The sequence below is a fragment of the Phaseolus vulgaris genome, chromosome 2 (assembly GCF_051622355.1).
Source record: "Phaseolus vulgaris cultivar YP4 chromosome 2, ASM5162235v1, whole genome shotgun sequence".
Lineage (NCBI taxonomy): Eukaryota > Viridiplantae > Streptophyta > Magnoliopsida > Fabales > Fabaceae > Phaseolus > Phaseolus vulgaris.
The window spans coordinates 26,252,312-26,275,000 of NC_143499.1; the positions used below are offsets into that span (position 1 = coordinate 26,252,312).

Below are 22,689 nucleotides of genomic sequence, written 5' to 3' on the forward strand. Positions count from 1 at the left end.
CAAAAGGCAGAAAACTGGTTACAATATAATTGAACAGTACACCATGCTGCAAACATAAGCTTTGGCTTTGGCTTTTGACCTCAGATTTGATTCTTCAAGCATCAACACCTGAACTACGAAAAGAAGCCTGTTCCCTTCGACGTTCTGCAATTTTGAAATACATACAAAATGTTACAAAATCAAATTGGAACTAAAGAAATTATTCGGGTTAAGAGCTGAAGCCGTTAGCATCTGCAATTAAGAATATAGAAATCTCCATTTTATTATATTGTTAAGTTTGAGAAGAAAAAGTAGTATGTTGGGAAATAATTCATAAAATAAAATTAAACAACAGAGGAGTAAAAAAATATTGTAAATGACTGTTACGCGGAGAATCAGTTTATTTTTCATTTATCTTACCAATAAGAAAGGTTCTTCTAATTTTGCTTAGTTCTATATTGACATCCACTACTATATTCATTCTTTCATCTGGTGCCTCCACAGAACACTTAAGTCCAATCTGAACGAGTAAAACTAAGCACTTTTGAACACTTGAAGTAAGATTCTGATTGTTTTCTTCATCTATGCTTGCTTGTCCATGGTTTGGTACGAGCGATGGATCCAAAATCTGTAAAAGATTATCAGGAAATGAATTTTTCACAAAGCTATACAAATTTTGACCATCTCCAAAGATTTCATCTGTGGGTTTTCTTCCGGTAAGAATCTCCAACAATAGAATCCCGAAACTATACATGTCACCATTCATAGACCCATTCCATACTCTAAAATATTAACAAAAATTGTCAAACTTTGGTTAAATATTATTTTTTCACTAAAAGATAGGGAAATTCAGAGAAATATTGATTCAAGAGTTTATACCATACCTGGAGGAGCATAGCCAACTGTCCCCTTTATACAAATAGTACTAGTTTGCCCAGAAGTGGTAGAGTTGACAGTTGAGAGTAGTCTTGCAATGCCAAAATCACTCACATGAGCAACCATATCATCATCAAGGAGGACATTGGTTGGCTTTAAGTCACAATGAATAATCAATTTCTCACATTCATGATGAAGATAATGTATCGCAGAAGCAACATCAATCATGATGTTTAATCTTTCATCAAGGTTCAACGATCTCTGATGTTCTGCCCCCAGTGTCCTTCGGTGGAGCCATTGCTCTAAGCTTCCGTTTCTCATATACTCAAAAACTAGAGCTTTAAATTCTTCACCTTTGTAATCCGTACTGGAACAACATGTTAAAATCGGAACCAGATTTCGATGTTTAACATTTTTAAGTGCATTGCATTCAGCAATGAAACTCTTTTGAGCTCCTTTTCTTTGAAGATTTAGGACCATTATGGCAACAACTCTGTCGTCTAACTCAAGAGTTCCTTTGTAGACAGAGCTAAAAAATTTCCAGAACCTATCAAGTTTGAAGTTGAGAACCCACTAGTTCCGTTATGCAAACTCTGGTACGAAACTTTAGCTAGTTGGTTAAATGTTGTTGAATCCAAAGATGGCTTCTTACTCCTTTTCCTCATCATTGGTATGGTTATAAGAATTGACAGTGTGAGAAGAAAACCAATCACACTAAATAACACTGCTAACAACTTGAATTTGAGGTGTTTTGCAAGTTTCACACCTTTCACCGTGCATGGTGGTAGATGCACTTCTGGAATACCTCCACAAAGCTTACCATTTCCAGTCACCACAAGTCCACTTGCATTTCGAAAGACACCTTCAGTTGGAACCTCACCGTCTAACATGTTGAAAGATACATTGAGATATTCTAAGAAATAAATGTTCTGTATAACATTTGGAATTGATCCAGACAAATGATTCCTTGACAGGTCTAAACGTTGAAACCTTTAAGTGATGCCAAAGAGGGTGGTATGAATCCTTGTAATGAATTTCCTTGTAAATAGAGGTATTGCAACATTATGCATTCTCCTATAGTTCCAGGAATGTGACTAGACAGATGATTCTCAGATATATCTAGTCAATTGAGTTTTTTAGGCTGCCCACTTCTTCTGGTATATCACCTCTCAATGAGTTTTTTGACAAATTCAACATGGTTGTTAGAGAGGTAAAGATTAAAAATCCCCAAGGGTAAGGTTGTTTTGTGAAAGGTCTAGATGTTCTAATTTTTGACAGTTTCCTATACTTGGAGGAACATTTCCTTCTAGCATATTTTTTCCCATATCCAAATGAAACAATTGACTAAGGTTTCCTATGAAGGGTCCTATCTCTCCTGACAGCATGTTTGCATTTAGGTCTAACACTTGCATGTTCAGAAACTTTCCGGAAGTAGTTGGGATAGTTCCAATAATGCGGTTATGCTCCATCGTCAAGAGAGCTAAGCCATTTCCTAATGACTCAGGGATTTCTCTTGATATCTTGTTACCTCCAAGATGTAGTAGACTGAGTTGGATGGATAAATTGCCCAAGAAATTAGGTAAATGACCTCCAAAGTTATTGTAGCTTACATCTACCCAACTTAATATGGTTTGTGAATGACTTTAAAAACTCCAAATCGTTTGTTGAATTGTCACCTAGGTTGTTTCTATACAATGACAGATATTGAAGATCTTGTAGCTTCCCCAGACTTGTTGGAACTTTTCCAGTGAAATGGTTTTCACTTATATCAATTACTAGAAGAACAGATGCATTAGTAATGGAAGGTGGGATTGGACCTGAGATTTGATTCATAGCAATTGCAAGTAGTTCTAGATTGGGGAGGGTGTTGAACATGTTGGGTGAAAGAGATCCATTTAATTGATTTTCTGGAGCTGAGATTAGACTAAGGGATGACATATTATAGAGACAAGAGGGAAATGTGCCAGTCAGTCTGTTGAGATCCAATGATAGAAATGTCAAGCTTTTGAGGTTACAAATTTCTTGTGGAATACCTCCCTCTAACTTATTGTCAGACACAGAAAAATGAGTTAGAGATGAAAGATTACCTACAAAAGACGGAACTCCTCCAGATAACTTGTTGCTAAAAACACTCAATTTTTGTAGCTTCCGAAGACAGCTGATTTGGAAGTGTATTTTGCCAACTAGATTGTTTCCATATAAGAGTAAGCTTCTGAGATTAGTGCAACCTGTCAGGTTTGTAGGAATTTCTCCTACCAATGAGTTATTTGCTAGAGAGAGGTTCCACAATTGTGACAATCGTCCCAATTCTTGTGGGATTTTCCCGTAGAAGCTGTTGTCTCCAAGGTTGAATTTTCTCATATTGCCTATGTGAGGAGATATGGATCCCTTCAACTTGTATCCTTCCAAATTCAACCCTGTAACTCTTTGAAGCATGGGATTACATGTGATTCCATACCAATTACAAAAGTGAGTAGAACTATTCCAAGAGAGTAGGATTCCATATGGATCCGTGGATATGGATTCCTTGAATTTGAGCAATGCCAAATGATCGGTTTGATTTTCTGATGCAAAGGCAATTGGCTAATCCACACTGTGTTCAATGTAAAGAGAGAAAACAGATGGACATAAACAGACCAAAGTGTTTCATTTTGATGAGGAATTGGCTATGCTGGTGTTTCTTACTCTTAGACAGCTTTATATAGTTTTGGTAACCCCTGGAAGCATGGTTGGTCCTTCTGCTACTTTGATTTTAATTGCCTTAAGTTCACACGAGACAAGTTAAAACTAAATTCTAAAAGATCTGTTGTCAAAACTGTTAACATATACTATATCTTTATTTCACTACTACTTTTCAAAAGGAGAATACAAATATCTTTAATTAGTCTCACAATAAATCTTTGAACTGCACATGTTATCATAACAACTATACTCTAAATTACATTTAAAAGCATACTATATAAATGACAGTTAAAATTAAAATTAAAGGTAATAATTATCGTCAATTCTAGTTTTAAATAAGACCCATTCTAGTTTCAAATAAAATTGAGGTTTGAGTTTAATGCTTAACAAAAATTATTTCTTCCAATTACCACATTTTCACTATGCTTCAATGTTAATATAGTGTGAGGAATGGTTTTTTTGAAGAAGACATAAAGAACATGTACGTCCAGAGACTAAGCATGTGAAGTGAAACCTTTCTATGATGACCTAAAATTCAAGCAATAGTACAGTAAGAGTAGAGTCATGGTATGAACTAAACTTTCCCAAGTTTTCTCATTGCTCATGAATCTTAAGTTTGTGAAAATCGTCGTGAGGCAATGTTATGTTGCACGCACGTAATGTTATGCTGCTTTCATTTCTAATTTCTTCAAAAACGGTGGCTTCTCGTGGTTAACGTTGTATATGGATTGAAGTGGAACCAAAGGTTGATTTGAACAAACATTGTCAACACTCAAAACACACCATGTTCCAAAGCAAAACATATCTGAATTTGAAGGGAATTTGGTCTTCCCAAGTTTGAGTTTCATGTTGAAATATCTTTTTAGTTTAACTCCTTTTAAATCAAAAATTACATTTCACAGGATAAAAATGTAAAATTATGAGTTTTAATTAAAAATAAATAATAAAGTTGTAATAAATTTTACAAACTCTCAATTTTTGAAACAGAATCAAGTTTAAGTTTGATTAGGAGTAGCATTTCAATCCAATTTATGCTGCCATATACTATTTGCTACGTGTTTTAATTGCTATTAAATTTTAGGTTTATTAATTAGTTTATTCCTTGTTAGAGTTTTTTCTTTCTTCAATTTCTTCCTACAGTTTTTCAAAGTCTCAATTGTTTTTTTTTAATGTAATGTCATATTATAATTGTTTTTTTTTAATGTAATGTCATATTATGGAACACCATGTCGTGAAAAATAGAATGACGGTCCCATGGGGATTGATAGATTTAAAAGGGGTTAATATAAGATTGTCTTTCTACAAAAACTAGTTTTTGGAATATAACGTTGTCTTTTTACGAATACTTGTACCCAGGCAACTCACGGTTTTTGAGAGGAAGTTTAGCCTTCGTTAATAATAAAAAAATATATTATATCAATATATCATAAAATAATATATAAAAATACCATAAAATTAAATATATAATTTTTTATGAGTAAAATAAACTTGTATATATAATACTGAGAAGATAATGGTAGTGAGGTAAACGAAATGTGGGTATTAGACAATATGAAACATTAGATGATATACTTTATAATTTGAATTGTTTGACTTGTTATTTTTTTTTCATTATGTGAATGTGTGTTTTGATACTTGAATATAATATGTTAATTTTAGATTTTGCGGTATCTTCATATTTGTAGTAGATGACATTTTGTAATAGGCGGTGAAGACAAAAAGGTTCGATTTTGCAATTTTGTAATTTGATTTTTTGAATAGTTTAAAAACTAATTCATCAATATTTTGTAATATTGATCGGAGGAGACAAATAAAAATAAAAAAAATAATGAGAAAATCATTTTGTTCTAAATAATGGGAGATATGTTGAAGATCCCACATCGACTAGAGATTAGAGCCTTTCATAGTATATAAGTGGGTGCAAACCTCATCTCATTGAGCCGGTTTTATGGGGTTGAGTTAGGTTTAAAGTCCACTTCGTAACATGGTATCAGAGCTATTTCGAGCCTATCCTAGCGAGTGTTTGTGTTGGGCCTATCGTGCCACCCGCTATGGGACTCCTATCGGACCACCCAAGTAACACATTCAGTCTGAATTAATTGAGAAAATTTATCAAAACATGTTTTAGACTCTTAGAGAATGTACTGAGTATTGTAGTTGTAGAAAGATTGTTTAAATTATCCAAAATACATGAAGGCATCACAATTTGTTTTCGCTAGCATAAAAAGCTTTTAATCCCAAATGTTAAAATTACAATAAAGAACTTATTAATAGTGTGATATGTGATGAACGATCTAATTGTTTATACTGTATGATGGGTGAAAGACAGTCAAATCACTTTAAATAGTTTTGTGAATCCATTTAATCTTTTTTTAACACTACAATATATTTTTATATATTTTATAATGAGCATAAAAAAGGGTTATGATAGACGTTGCAGGGGAGTGAGAAAATTTTCGTTCGAAATATGAAAAATTACAACAATGAACTCGTTATACAATGTGACATGTGATAATTATACATTAGGATGAGTGAAAGATTGTCTAGTACCTTTAAATAATTTTCTAAATGCTTTTAATATTTTTTTATTAGTAAAGGGCAGTCGTATATTATATAATGAGCATAATGGGGTGGTATGATAGACACTTTAAGGAAAATGCAAATAATTTCATTCCAAATATTAAAAAAAATTACAATAATGAACTGATTATACTGTGTGACATGTGGTAGACAGTCTAACTAATGATACAGTAGGATAGATGAAAGACTTTCTAATACCTTTAAGTATTTCTTTGAATCCTTTTAATAATCTTTTTCATCAGTACAATGCAATTGTATATACCATAATGAGCATAAATGAGTGATGTGGTAGATGTTGTAACTTCAATTTAAATCTTTTAGTTGCAAATATAAAAAAAAGTTACAACAATGAACTCATTATGCACTCAATCAAGGCATTGGACGTTGTAGGTGAATTATATAATGTGACATGTGATACACTGTCTAATCCCTTAAAATAGTTTTATGAATCCCTTTAATGAGTATAAAGGGGTGATAGGGTAGATTTTAGTGTTAGTGAGAAGTTTTTTATTCCATAAATTAAAAAGTTACAACAATAAAGCGATTATACAGATTATACCGTGTGATATGTGATAGACAATCTAACTTATTATATATAGTAAAATGAGTGAAAGATTGTCTAATCTTCTTAAATAAGGTATGATGAAAGACTAATCCATTTAATATTTTTTGTAAGTAAAATACATTTGTATATATTATAGTGAGGAAAAGGGTGATACTGTAGATGATGTAATGTTAGTGAGAAGTTTTTCATTCCAAATATTTAAAAAATTACAATAATGAAGTCATTATATAGTGTGATGTGTAATAGAGAGTCTAATTGATTATAGAGTGACATGGATAAAAGACTGTTTAATCCTCTTAAACAAGGTTCTGATTAAAAACGGTCTAATCCTTTCACTACTACATATATAATAATATATAATAATTAGTAACATAAAAAAAATTGTTATAAATCAAGGAAATGTTACTAAGATTTAGTAACATTTTATCGTAGCATATATTTTATGTAACTAAAGACTTTTAGTAACATTTTTATATTTCAATAGATACATTTATAAAAATGTCATTAAATATTTTTTATAACATTTATTTAATAAAAATTTAACATTTTTAAAATGTTACTAAATATTTTTAGTAATGTGTATTTAATAAAAAATAAAACTATAAAAATGTTACTACAAATAAATTTTTTTAATATAGAGGTGACACTTTAAAAATGTTACTAAATCATTTTAGTAATATTTATTTTAAAAAAAATAAAATTATAAAAATGTTATTAATTATTTTTAGTAACTTTTTTTTAATAAAAAGGAGACATTTTAAAAATATTACTAAATCTTTTTAGTAATGATTTTTAATAAAACCGTAACATTATAAAAATGTTACTGAAAACTTAACATTTTTAATAAATAAGTAACATTTTAAAAATGTTATTAAATTTTTAGTTATATTTTTTAGAAAGAGAATAACATTATAAAAATATTATTTAAAATCTTCAGTAACTTTTTTTTAATAAAGAAGTGACATTTAAAAATGTTACTAAATTTTTTTAGTATTATTTTTAATAAAAAAATAACATTATAAAAATGTTACTAAAAATCTTCTGCTTGATAAATTTAAATTCCCAAATGAGAGCATACGTGTCTTCTCATGTATCTCCTTCAGTTCTTTGCTGATTAGTATATGAATTTTATATGATCCACATCCTTTTCAATTTTATTTACTTTTATTCTTTCTTTTTGCTTGAATGCATAGAAAATTGAAGTAGAAAAATAATTATATATCTGTATTGAAAGCTATTGCTTGAATTTTTGTTAAAGACAAATTTTTCAATGAATAGGTAGGTTCTTATTCTCATTAACAAGTAATATCTTAACATATCTACTTTCATAAGATCTTGAACTTTCCATGTTGTATGAGTGTTGAGCAATAATATACGTGTGAACTTTAGTAGTGTAGTGAAAGATAGAGATTAATTTTATTCTAGAACTTGTAAATTTAAGAAGAAAAGAAGGAACCCAATTTAATTCCAACAAAAAAGAATATACTAGATTCCTTAAAGTGGTTAGTGAGTGAGTGTCCGTCATCAAGGGGAATAAATCATGCAGAGAACTAACTTATCCCATAACGGGCATTATGATATGAGAAAATCACCTGTATTTTGAATTTCACTTACTTTTTTTTTTCTTAGTTACCAGCATTCGAACACAGGTTTGGGAGGAATCAATCTTCCAATTGGTTACCATCCAAACCAATGCATGCTAGTAATTTCACTTACTCTTTCAACACTTTGTGAATCAACATTTATATCTTTATAATTATTTTCAAATTTCTGCTTGTAATAATAATCATTATTAACCAATAAATCAAAAGAAAAAAACTAGAAACATATTTTAGAGAACTATATTTACATGAAGAGTTCAATGGTTGTGGAGGACTGTTGGAATGTCTTAAGATCTTTTTCAAGTGTGACAACTCCAAATGTAAGGTCTTTCTATGCTTTTCTCTTTTTGCTTCTAGGAGTGGTCTGACCTTGTTTCTACATTAAAGTAAAAAAAAATGTAATGTGTAATATCTAATTCAATAACAAGTTTAATGCAAAATTTATATTATATACCTCAATAACAACTTCTTCTTGGAGATCTTGGGTCATTACTCTTAGAATACAACTTTGCGATTTAGTGGAAGCAGATTTGATGTTGTTTAGAAGTTCAAATTTCCTTTCTTCTACTTGCTCTTTTAGCTTGACTTCCATCTCCTCTTGCATTTTTTCCTTTATCCTTTGAAGCTCAACTTCCATCTCCTCTTGCATTTTTTCTTTTATCCTTTGAAGCTCAACTTAGGCATTTTTTTTTTACCTTCATCAACTAATCTTTGCATCTCAATTTGAGATTTTGATCCCCACAAGTCTGAAGGCACAACCTCTCTTCCATATGTCCGTACATACCCATGTCGCTCTTTTCCAAACACTTGGGAAAATACATCATCTGAAGTTGAACTTTTATCTCGTTCTGAACTAGAAGCAACTGCATTCTCAAGCTTTGACTGAATAATTATGAATAAAAGAGGTATTATTATGAATAAAAGTAGGGAAATGAAGTTACAATTTTTTCTTATACGGTTATGGTGGATCAGGAATTTTTTTTTTATGTGGAAAACTTTGTCTACTGCGATTCGATCAAAAGGGTTGATTGTGTTGAATGTAGATTTTAACAGTATAACTTCTTTGTTACCTCCAGGAGGAAAAACAACTCATTCTACCATTTGCATTCCTTTGTTAATAAATGATCAGTCAACCTGTAATATACCTCAAGGAAGTCTTAGGGCCAAATTGTTGATTGAAACTAAATTAATTATATGGGATGAAGCTCCAATGATTAATATGTTATGTTTTGAAGCCTTGCATAGAACTCTAAGGGATGTCATGAGGACTAAAAGTGAAGAAAACACCCTTAAACCTTTCGGTTGTAAAGTCATTGTATTGGGAGGAGACTTTAGGCAGATATTACCCGTTGTAAAAAATGGATCAAGATATGACATTGTCAAGAAAACAATAAATTACTCAGAATTATGGAAAGCTTGCAAAGTCTTAAAACTTATCGAGAATATGAGATTAAAGAGTCATAAATCTATGCAAACTACAACATAAATAAAAGAGTTTTCTGATTGAATACTTCACATTGGAGATGGAGATATGGACTTAAATAAGTTGGGACAAGGAAGTATTGAAATACCAGAAGACATTTTAATTTTACATGTTGAACAACCTTTATTGCAGTTGGTTGAATTTGTTTACCCCGCCTACATAAACAATGTTACCTGTGGTGGTTCTTTTGATGATGGTACAATACTATGTCCTACTACAGAATATGTGGATGAAGTGAATGAGTTCATTTTATCCTTAGTTCCCGAAAACGAAGTTACTTATTTAAGTTCAGACACCCCTTACGAATCTGATGAACAAGAAAATGCTCAAGCTGAGTGGTTTACAATTGAATTTTTGAATGCTATCAAATGCTCCGGAATTCTCAACCACTGTGTTAAATTAAAAGTTAGAGTTCCAATCACGCTTCTAAGAAACATTGATCAAGCCAATAGACTTTGCAATGGAACAAGATTACAACTAACTCACTTGTGGAAGAATGTTATTGATGCCAAAGTTATTACTGGGAAAAATATTGGTGATCAAATATTTATTCCTAGAATGAACTTGACTCCTTCTGAATCATGATTTTCGTTTAAGTTTCAAAGAAGACAATTCCCAATATCTTTGTGCTTTGCTATAACAATAAATAAAAGCCAAGGTCAAACACTTAATAAAGTTGGTCTATATCTACCACGTCCAGTGTTTACACATGGATAATTATATGTTGTTGTTTCCAGAGTAAAATCTAAGAAAGGGTTGCAAATATTGATTTTGGATGATAATGGTAATACCACTAATTTAACTACTAATGTGATTGCAGAGAAATATTTGAAAATGTCTTAAGTATATTATTACAGTCATACATATGAGGTATGAAAATTCTTTAATCCAAAACTATTCTTATTTCTCATATCTTTGTTGTAATATAACAACATGAATTTAAGAACTTATATACATTTTGTGTCACAACTTGACCATTCATTCTATGTCACAAAAATGTGTATTGATCCTTATATTATCGAAAAATATTTTGATGGTGATCTTGAAAGTGTAGTACGTATTCTTAATTCTTTGTAGTATGTGCTACATTTCATTTTCAAATTTCTTTGTTATACTTTTTTAATTTAATTTCATGTTTTAAAGGAAATTCATTATTCGAAGAAATGGTTGTGCAATATTAAAGATGTTACACGATGATTCTCTGCACCACTTGTTGAGGTATTGTTTACTTAAATCATTAATTTCCATAATTTATTCTTACTATTATAAATTTCTTTATGTACTTAATATCTTAGGATTGTTAATAAATTGTCAAATTAGGCTCTTGAATTGTAATGTCAATTTGTTGATTTATGGAGTGATATTCTTTTAAGGGCCACACACTGGATGATCATATCTCATTGACGACATTAAGAACAAATATCAAAATTGAAAAGGAAGTAATTTTAATGTATTCTTGATACTACTTGGACAGTTTTAGTTTCTATTCGTTACTTTGTAGACATTGTTTAATTTCTCTTTAGAACATATTTTGATGTATTAGTATAATTACTTTTTAAAATTTGTTTGTGTAATATTGTTAGTTTCATCACTGGACACAATGTTTCATGTACGTACTTACCTTATATTTAATGTTGGCATTAAAATAATTTCTTAGACTTCAATAAATATATATATATATATATATATAATATTTTGTTGTTATTATTTTTTAGTTTTATTTATGTTACTTTCATAAGTTTTTTTTTTTTTTATGTATAACTGATATAATGAATTATTTTTTTAATATGTTAGGTAAGATTGTTTGTTTCATGAAAGATAATAATTACCTTATAATTATTCTTCAATTCACATCTACTAAAATTGTATAATGTATTATTTCTCCTCTTTTTTAAGGCCATTTGAGTAATATGTTTATTTCGTCAGAGGGTTTAGGTTTGTTATTCATTTTCAATTTTCAATATATGTTGCTATAATGAGGTAATTATTTCATCCAACTTTACTTAAATTCTTTTATGTTATTCTCATCATTTCTGTATACATTTTAATTGTTTTCTTTTATTAGTAATACTGTTGTGTTTTCTTATTTTTCTCGCACTTTTACTTTCTAAGCTAATTAAAGTTGACTTATTTAAATGGTTGACAATTTGAATATAATATTGTTAAGAAAAAAATATGCCAACTACATTAGTCGCTGCTTCACATCTCATGTTTAATTATTGTTTTATCATGGTCATCATTTTTATCTGCATATTAAGTGTGTTTCTTGAGTACTTATATTGATTTGTTTTCTTATTTAAATGGTTTGAATTTCAATATAATACTCTTACGACCAAAATAAGCAATTAGAGCATCACATGTTTTGTTTAATTATTATTCTTGTGTATATGCTATGTCTTATAATTAATTGTTATTTATTCATGTTCTGTTTTTATACCTTATATCTCATACCTTACATGCATTATATACGTTACTATTGAGTATATATCAATATTATGTTCAATAAAGCAAGATAGAAGCTACATCATTTAATATTTACAAGTCTTTTGTTTATTGATACATGCGTGCATTAAATAACTGTCAGAGGAATTAACTCAATAATTTATTTTATTCTTTTTGAGATACACAGTGGCCTTTCTCAATTCCTTATACAATGTTTTCAAAATTTTCTTTCTTCTTCCTATGCAGAATTACTGTAGCAGGTAATCATTTCATCCCAACATTAACAATGTTAATAACTTTAATTTTGCATTTCTAAAATAATTTTTTATAGAATATAAATTTATTTAAAATTTAATATTATTTAAATTTTAACCTTTTGATTTAAATCCTTATTATTCTTCTTATATTTAATAAATTATATTACATAAAGTAGATTAAGCAATATTTTTTTTTACATTATTAAAGACATTGAAAATTAGTATATATTAAATATATTTTTTATATGTTCATTGTTTGGTGAGATTATTATTTATGTAAAATAATTATATGTTGTTCTGTAATGTGTTTTTCTGGAACGAGGTCTTTATCATTTTAGTTGATTTTTTCTTAGGTTAATTTTCTCATTATCAAACTTCTTAAAAATTCTTAAATTTATTATTTGAAATTTTTTATTAAATAGAACAAATAAATAAATATTTACAAGATTTTGTTTATTGATACATGCGAGCTTTGAGTACATGTCATAGCAATCAAGTGAAGACTTTATTTTGTTCCTTTTCAAATACACCGTGACCTACTTGATTTCATATTCACTGTGACCTACTTCATTTTGTTCATTTTCAGTTGATGTGGTTTCTTATACACTCTTTTCAAATATTCATTCCTCTTCCCATAAACAGATTTAGATAATCATTTCATCACAACATTAAACAATGTTAATAATTTAAATTTCAAATTTCTAAAATATTTTTTAACAAAACTAAAATTTAATTCAATTTCAATATTATTTAAATTTTACCTTTTGATTAAAATTCCATATTATAAATATTATATATATTATTATATTTAAGAAATTATATTACATAAGTACATAAAACAATATTATTCTTTTTTACGTTACTGCAAACATTGAATCTTAAAATATTTTTTTATATATTTTATAACTATTTACTAGATATTACCTATATGTTAATTGTTTAGTGGGATTGTAATTGTTATTTTTATGTTAAATAAATGTATTTTTAGTTTAATTATTATTTATTAATTATTAATTAATGTCGTTCTTGAACTCAAACACACTCTTCTTTGTGGCAAAAGATAAGCTAAAGGTCATAAAATATGTTATAGATAGTTAGAGGTAAATCGTTACAACCAAAGGTCATAACATGGTGCGGTTTTTTATTTTTCACAATCCTAGTCTTTTCTTCTTTCTTCCTGCATAAAACCTTCTCTCCTACTTCCTTCTTGCTGCTCTCTCTATTATTCACTTTCTCTCCTACTTACTGTTGAAGATGGATGTGACTCCTTCAAGTCAATGTGTTTGATGAAGAAATGTGTGTGTTTTGCTTTGAAGATTGTATTTGTAATTGGGTAGTCTTGTATACAGGTTGAAGTGTGTTTAAAGTGAGTTTTTTTGTATCGTGACCCACCTCTTAACCCTTATCTAGGTGATAAGATCAAGCACAACGTTTTCTAAAATGATTTTCTCATGTTTTTCCAAAATATGCTTCACTGCACAAAAAATGAATCTGTTTTTTCTCAAATGAATAGATTCTTTTCTAACTGGTGTCTGGTTTTTTGATAACTTTGTTTTGTGCACCAAGTATCTTGGATCAACCTTTTATGCTATCAAAACGACTGTGTTGCAACTGTTTAAAATCTCTTTGTCTTTTTAAAAATAAATCTATTCATTATAACTTCAATATGTTTTTTTATAACAACTTTTTAAACTATTTTTTGAAATTCTGTTATAAATAATTTCTTATATAAAGAGCGTTATAACTCACTAAAAAGGAAATTGAGAAAACAAGTTAAAACAAAGATTGAGAGTTTTCAAAGAATGAGCATGTGTTCTTGAAAGAGTTTTTCAAAAGAAAAAAATGTGCTTGTTCTTGTTTTTGTTCTATGTTTGGTTGTAGGTGTTGTCACTGTTTTGGGAAATCTGTTCTACTGGTCTAGTCAGAATTCTGCATTCTCTTTCCAGGTGTATTCATTTCATCATTCTTTTCTTTGTAAAGTGTGGTTGTAACACTCTTCTTGATAGAGTTTCTTGAAGAGTTGTGTGTGCTGAAATAGAGTTTTTCAGCTAGGTGTGCCTTGTTCTTGTAAGGTTCAAAAACATTAGGTTTTGAAATTGGTGTGTACTGTTTTTAGTGGATTTCACATTGGGTAAGGTGAGACTGGATGTAGCTCATTTGAGTGAACCAATATAATTTTGTGGTGTTCAATCTTTCTTAATCTTTGCACTCAATAACTGTTGCATATGCTGATCTGGCAGAAAATAAATCTATTTAACTAAAATTGAATCTGTTCATTCTGGGTTTGTTCATACTGTTCTTGTTTTCTGATAAATCAATTTGAATATCTTGTGGAAATCTATGTAACTAATCTGAATAGAATTGAAGCACATTGTTTTGCAAAAACCAAGTATATCAATTAGCACAAATCATTCAAAGGTGTTGTGTGGTTTGACTGTCATACATCTCTGGATTCAACCATCTATTTTTCATCATTGCATATCAAGGTGTTTCTTTGCTCTCTGTTGAAATCACTCAATACCTTAAAATCAGATAACTGAAATACTGCCTTGATATAGTAAGCAGAAAAATAAATTTGTTCTTTCCAAAATAAATTGATTCTTTTCCTCTGTTTTGTAAAAAGACTGAATCTGTGTGAAATTTTAAAAAGCTCAGTTCACCCCCTCCCCCCCCCCCCCCCCCTTCTTGAACTTTGACACTATTGAACCCAACAATTGGTATCAAGGCTAGGACTTGTATTTTACTCAAGTTTGTGTGCAATATGTTTGAGTTTAAAGTGCTTTTTGATGAGGGTTCGTCTATTAATAGACCCCCTATGTTTAATGGAATGAATTATGCTTTTTGGAAAATAAGGATGAAAATTTTCATGGAATCTATCTTGTATTTTGGAAGCTGTGGCTCATGGACCTTTTGGGCCAATGCGTTGTTAAAGATGAAACAGTGGTGAAACCAAGATCTGAATGGAATGAGAGTGAAAAGAAAAAGGCTCAATATGACCTAGTAGCTAAGATCATTATAACTTCTGCATTGACAATGGATAAATTCTTTAGAATATCTCAATGCAATTCAGCTAAGGAAATATAGGAAGTTTTGGAAGTTACTCATGAAGGCACGAATGATGTGAAGAGATCAAGAAAACACTCACTCATTCAAGAATATGAACTTTTCAGGATGCAACTTGAAGAAAATATTGCTGATGTACAAAAGAGGTTTACCCACATTGTAAATAATCTTACTGGACTGGGAAAGGTGTTTGACAAAGAAGAGCTCAATATAAAGGTACTGAAGTGTCTTGATAGGAGTTGGCAACCCAAAGTGACTGCTATCTCAGAAAGCAGAGATCTGTCAAAGCTGACCACTGCTGCACTGTTTGGAAAATTAATGGAGCATGAGTTTGAGCTTAAAAGGCTTAAAGAGCAAGAGACAGTGGAGAGAAAAACTAAAGGACTGGCATTGAAAACAAGTGTACAGAATGATAGGAGTGAGGAAGCAGAGAATGCTGAACATGATGAAACTTTAAGTCTACTTACAAGAAAGTTCAACAGATTTCTAAAGAAGAAAGGCAGAGACAGGACTCAACAAAAAAGGAGGTATCCTAAACCGAATGAATCTAATTCTTCTAACTACACTTGCTTTGGTTGTGGTAAAACAGGTCACATAAAGATGGATTGTCCAAACAATCAAACAAAAGAAAAATCAGCAAGCAAGAAGGTTGAAAGAAGTAAGGGGAGAAAAGCTTATATCTCTTGGGAAGAGAATGAAATGTCTTCAACAAGCAGCTCCTCAACAGAAAGTGAAGAAACAAATATGTGTTTCATGATGAAATATGAAGGATCAATATCAGATTCAGTTAGTAATTTCTCTATGGAATCTGACAATTATGATCAATTGCTAGTTGCCTTCAAAGAAACTCATGACGAGGCAAATAGGTTGGCTGTTATATGTACTAAATTGCAAAATGCAAATAATGTTCTTGCACCTAAGATAAAATCTCTTGAGGAGGAACTGCATAAAGCTAAAAATGATCTTGTAAGCCTTGAATTTACTTGTTTGTATGCTTCTATAAAGACTTGTGAAAACTGTAAAAAGCTAGAAAAAAAGTTGAGTATTTACTGAAAACATTATCTAATTTCACTAAGGGAAGAGATAATCTTGAGACTCTTTTAGGGTCACAAAATGTTGTTTTCAACAAAAATGGAATTGGTTATAATCCTGGAAAGGAAAACAATGTTAAAAAGATGTCAAGTTTCTTTGTTCCTTCAAAAACTAGTTTTTCCTCTTTCAACAATGGTAAAAAGGTATATCCTGTTACTTGCTTTTATTGTATGAAATCTGGACATACTTCTAGAACATGCATTGCTAGAAAATACGTTGTTCCTAAAAGCTTAGCCAAATGATTTCCAAAGGAAAGGTATTAATCACTGTTGGACCCTAGACTAAAAGGGGTACCATGTATATTATTTTGTTTTGTTTTGCAGAAAAACAGCAAGAGGAATCAATGGTATTTGGACAGTGGATGTTCAAAGCATATGACTGGTGACTTAACTAAGTTCACTAGCTTAAATTTCAAGGCAGAGGGACATGTCACTTATGGAGACAACAACCGTGGAAGAATCATAGGAAGAGGAACTGTTGGAACTGGAAGTTCAACCACCATTGAAAATGTTTTATATGTGGAAGGGCTAAGACAAAGTCTTCTAAGTATCAGTCAATTGTGTGACAAAGGTTATAAGGTAAACTTCAAATCAAATGGGTGCACAATCTCACATGATTCTTCTGGTAAGGTTTTGTTTACAGGTAAAAGAGTAAACAACATATATCTCTTGGATATCCTGGAAAATGATTCTGAAAAATGAATGCCTTCTGTCAAAAAGTGATGAGTCTTGGTTGTGGCACAGAAGGTCAGATCACATTCATACAAATCATAATCCAAGGATCTTGTTTCTGGTTTGCCTAATATCAAATTTCAGGATAATAGACTATGTGATGCATGTGTGAAAGGTAAGCAAATAAGAACTTCTTTTAAATAAAAAGACATGGTATCTACTAAGAAACCTTTGGATGTGCTGCATATGGACTTGTTTGGACCTTCTAGAATTGCTAGTCTTGCTGGAAATCTCTATGCATTGGTGATTGTTGATGATTATTCTAGATATACATGGACTCTCTTTCTTGCTTATAAGACTGATGCTTATAAGGATTTTAAGAAATTGGCAAAAGTTCTGCAAAATGAAATGGATGTTGTGTAAAATCTATTCGTAGTGATCATGGGGATGAGTTTCAAAATGCTAAGTTTGAAAGGTTTTGTGAAAAACATGTGATATCACATAGTTTTTTAGGCCCTAAGACTCCCCAACAGAATGATGTTGTTGAGAGGAAAATAGATCACTAGAAGAACTTGCTAGAACTATGTTGAATGAATCTAAGCTACCTAAATACTTTTGGGCTGATGCAGTTTATACTGCTGCTTATGTGCTTAATAGAACTCTGATTAGGCCTATCCTTAAGAAAACACCTTATGAGTTGTATAAGGGTAGAAAACCTAGTGTAAGTCATCTTAGAGTGTTTGGATGTAAGTGCTTTATTCTGAATAATGGCAAAGATAATTTGGGAAAATTTGATGCAAAATCTGATGAAGGTATTAATATTGGCTATGCTTTGAATTGACATGCTTAATGGGTTTTCAATAAAAGGTTGCTAACTGTGAAAGAATCAATGCATGTATTGTTTGATGAATATGAAAATTACATGTCAAAAACTATTTCAATGACTTGGAATGTGATGATTTAAGAACTTTTCTGCATAAAAATGATTTGATTAATATAGATGCAAGTGACTCACATGTTGTCAAAGAACCTGTTGTTTCTACAAATTTACCAAAGGAAGACCCCAAGAGATCTCACACTTGACAATGTCATTGGAAATATTGAAAAGGGTGTTTCAACTAGGAAGTCTCTAAATAATTTATGTGAGACAATGGCATTTGTTTCTCAAGTGGTGCCTAAAAATCTGGAAGAAGCTCTAAGGGACAACTACTAGATTCTTGTTATGTAGGAAGAACTGAATCAGTTTGCCCTGAATGAGGTATGGTCACTTGTTCCAAGAACACCTGAAATGAACATCATTTGAAAAAATGGATATACAGAAATAAAATGGATGAGCATGGAGTGATCACCAGGAATAAAGCTAGACTTGTGGCTAAAGGATATAATTAAGAAGAGGGAATAGATTATGATGAAACTTATGCACCAGTGGCTAGACTAGAAGCTGTTAGACTTCTCCTTGCTTTCTCATGTATACAAGGTTTCAAACTATTCCAAATGGATGTGAAAAACGCCTTCTTGAATAGATATATCAATGAAGAAGTGTTTGTTTCACAACCCCCAGGTTTTGAAGACCATCAACATCAAGAACATGTATTCAAACTCAAGAAAGCACTCTATGGACTAAAGCAAGCCCTTAGACAATGGTATGAGAGATTGAGTGTTTTTCTGATTTCACAAGGATATGAAAGAGGCACATATGATAAAACATTGTTTATCAAGAGTAAATAGGAAGACATAATTCTAGTTCAAGTTTATGTGGACGATATCATATTCGGATCAACCAATGAAGAACTATGTGAGACCTTTGTGGAAATTATGAAGAGTGAGTTCGAAATGTCCATGATGAGTGAACTGAATTACTTTGTAGGTTTGCATGTCAAACAACTTAAGGATGGTATATTCTTAAATCAGGCTAAATATTGCAAGGACTTGTTAAGAAAATTTGAAATGGATAAGTGCAAATCAATGAGCACACCATTCTCAACCAACTGCCATCTTGATCATGATGTGGTTGGAAATCCAGTTGACAAGACCAAGTACAGAGGACTTATTGGGTCTTTATTGTATCTTACTGCCAACATACCTGACATAATGTTTGTTGTGTGCATGTGTGCTCGTTTTCAATCTGCTCCAAAAGAGTCACATTTCAATGCAGCCAAAAGGATTATGAAATATCTACAAGGAACAAAAGATGTTGGCTTGTGGTATCCAGGTAATGTTTCATTAAGTCTAACTGGTTACTCTGGTTCAGACTTTGCAGGTTGCAAGATTGATAGAAAATGCACTAGTGGCACTTGTCACTTGCTTGGATCAAGCTTGATCTATTGGGAATGCAAAAATCAAGTGTGTGTTGCTCTCTCTACTGCTGAAGCAGAGTATATAGCATCATGAAGTTGATGTGCTCAAACTCTATGGTTAAGGCAACAACTAAATGATTTTGGTATCTTGCTTAATAAAATACCTATTTTGTGTGATAATACTAGTGCCATAAATTTAACAAAAAATCCTATCATGCATTCAAGAACTAAGCATATTGAAATAAGGCATCACTTTCTAAGAGAACATATATCAAATGGAACATGTAAAATTAAATTCATTGGTACTGATTTGGAACTTGCAGACTTGTTTACTAAACCCTTGGCCAAAGACAGGTTTAATTTTCTGCTGAATGAATTGGGTATCATAAACGTTAATTGTCCACTACAGTGAAAAATAAATCAGTTCTTTATCAATTAAACATGTTTATTTTTTCCTGATACTGGTGTGCATTAATGACTAGGAAAGAGAAACATTAATATCGGTTCCTTGACTGGTTGACTGACATTGTGGGTATTAACCAATAGATCTTTGACAGTTTCTGTCTTGATTTTGTAACTGATTTGATGCACTGATTGCACGATTGGGAAGTTTGATGTGTCAACCGTGCTTCAAAATATTTTCTGCTCCTTTTCAAAGATATTATGCACATGCACAAGGAATCAAACCTTCACATATCTTTGCTCTTAATTACTTTATCAAAACACTGCTGTTTTGCTATATAAATCTGTTTCCAGCATTATTAATTCTTACCATTCACTTTTTGACCCAAACCTGGTAAGGTAATTGTGTTCTTTGCCTCTTTGTTGATGTATGTTTTTCACTTCACACTAATTTGTCTTCCAGTTCATTAAAGAACAGACTTAAGATTGGCTCAACAATGGCTTCCTCTTCAAGTCAGAAAAAGAAGAACCAGGAGAAGCACAACAACTCTCAAGGGGTTCTAGAAAATTGGTTTGCTGGAGATGATGAAGCCATAACTGCTTACATACATGAGATGAGTAGAAAACAGATCAACATACCCAAGGTCTTGGAGTTCACCTGGCTAAAAACTGAGAAATTAACTGAAACCAGATATGCACTAAAGCAGTTTCTATAGATGATTAGGAATGTGTAACCTGACCTTGTGAAGGTCTTCTACACCAACTTGACACTGGATGGGAAGAACCTTGTGTCCTATGTGAAAGGCATTAAGATGAAAATATCAAATGATGTGTGGAACTCAGTGGCTGGAATCAAGTATTCTGGATTGAAGGTTAGAAAAGGGAACACAAATGGAATTCAGGAGTTTAATAAAATCCAATACTACAGGAGCTGTGTGAGGAATCCAACTCAAAGTGTTAACAGGTTCCATGCAGGTAATCTGAATTTAACCCCAAAATTAATTGCCTATATTATTGCATGGCAACTTATTCTTAGAGGCACTAACCATGCTGTTCTGCATGAGGAAGATTTAATCCTCCTTTACTTCATTATGAATTTGATAAAAGTTAACTAGGTATACATCATAATGGAACACATGTTGAAATCGAAAAGGTTAGCTGATTACAGAATTCCTTATGCTATTCTTGTATCAAAATTAATTGATTACTTTGGTATTGATACTGCTAATGAGAGGAATGAGACTATCAAAGCTGTGAGTGAGATTGACAATTCCACTCTCATCAAGATGGGTTTTCACAAAGTGGAAAATAGCTGAGTGCATCACAAGAGAAGGACTCACAGGGAGGAACATGTAGGCACAAATCTCAATAATGAAAAGGAAGCTGATGCAGTGCATATGGAAGAAGATATTGTGCAAGCAGCAGAACAATCTTGCTATGAAGTTCCTCACTCATCATACAAAACAGAATCCCCCTCTATGAATCAAAGAATGAGATCCCCCTCTATGGATATAGAGGAGATTCACCAGCACCACCATCAAATGAATGCAGATGTTGCTGCAACTCGCAACAATGCTCTTGTTGCCTATCAAGCTCTAGAATACAGAGGTGAACCAATGTCTATGTTTGAGAGGCAGATTCTGTATCATTTTGATGTTCTTTCAGATGATAAAAAGAACTATTTTGAGGCAACACAAGCCAGATTCCAACATCTTAACCATCAAATTGAAGGAATCCAGGAGCAGTTGGCAGAACTGTACTACAAGAAGTAGAAGTGATATGTTTTTAGTGCTTATCTTATGCTTATGTTGTTGAAAAATTTGTAGTTTTTCATTTATGGACTGTTATGTTTAGCTTTTATCTGGTTTTATATTTCTCAATGCTTCAATGTTGTTTGATGAATCCAAAGGGGGAGAAAAATAGCTCATAATGCTGGGCAATGCAAACTTGATAAGTTGTTGTAGTACAGGAAGTTACACTCTGGTCCTAAATATGTTTTATATTATGTTCACTATCAACTTTTTATATTTTGGTATTAGGTGCAGTACAGGTGCTGATCTCTCTTCAAAGCAACAAAGCTATGGGGATTTGTCTCCATCAAACAAGGGGAGATTGTTGAAGATGGATGTGGCTCCTTCAAGTCAATGTGTTTGATGAAGAAATGTGTGTGTTCTTCTTTGAAGATTGTATTTGTAATTGGATAGACTTGTATATAGGTTAGAGTGTGTTTAAAGTGACCTTTTTGCATCGTGACCCACCTCTTAACCCTTATCAAGGTGATAAGATTAAGCACAACGTTTTCTAAAATGATTTTCTCATGTTTTTCCAAAATATGTTTTATTGCACATAAAAATAATATGTTTTTTTTATCAAATGAATAGATTCTTTTCTAACTGGTGTCTGGTTTTTTGATAACTTTGTTTTGTGCACCAAGTATCTTGGATCAACCTTTTATGCTATCAAAACGACTGTGTTGCAACTGTTTAAAATCTCTTTGTCTTTTTAAAAATAAATCTATTCATTATAACTTCAATATGTTTTTTTATAACAACTTTTTAAACTATTTTTTGAAATTCTGTTATAAATCATTTCTTATATAAAGAGAGTTATAACTCACTAAAAAAGGAGTTGAGAAAACGAGTTAAAACAGAGATTGAGAGTTTTCAGAGAATGAGCATGTGTTCTTGAAAGAGTTTTTC

The 22,689-nt window shown here is 31.3% G+C and overlaps 1 protein-coding gene and 2 pseudogenes across 1 annotated transcript; 2 read left to right on the plus strand and 1 right to left on the minus strand.

The window, feature by feature from the left end:
* Positions 1-379: 379 nt before the first annotated feature.
* Positions 380-8,932, minus strand: LOC137809273 (LRR receptor-like serine/threonine-protein kinase EFR; annotated as a pseudogene).
* Positions 8,933-9,493: 561 nt separating this feature from the next.
* LOC137809274 (uncharacterized) lies at positions 9,494-10,609 on the plus strand (annotated as a pseudogene).
* Positions 10,610-15,636: 5,027 nt separating this feature from the next.
* Positions 15,637-17,321, plus strand: LOC137809275 (uncharacterized). Its single transcript, XM_068610408.2, has 3 exons — positions 15,637-16,494; positions 16,605-16,763; positions 16,944-17,321. Exons 1-3 carry the CDS (start codon positions 15,637-15,639, stop codon positions 17,319-17,321), a joined length of 1,395 nt encoding a protein of 464 aa, XP_068466509.1.
* The last annotated feature ends 5,368 nt before the right edge of the window (positions 17,322-22,689 follow it).

Bases quoted from the DNA above. Each gene is read 5' to 3' on its own strand.
- LOC137809275 (XM_068610408.2), top strand. From the start codon at position 15,637: ATGCAACTTGAAGAAAATATTGCTGATGTACAAAAGAGGTTTACCCAC. The intron at 16,495-16,604 runs GTAAGCCTTGAA...AATTTCACTAAG, and splicing joins ATAAAGCTAAAAATGATCTT to GGAAGAGATAATCTTGAGAC. The intron at 16,764-16,943 runs GTATATCCTGTT...TTTGTTTTGCAG, and splicing joins CTTTCAACAATGGTAAAAAG to AAAAACAGCAAGAGGAATCA.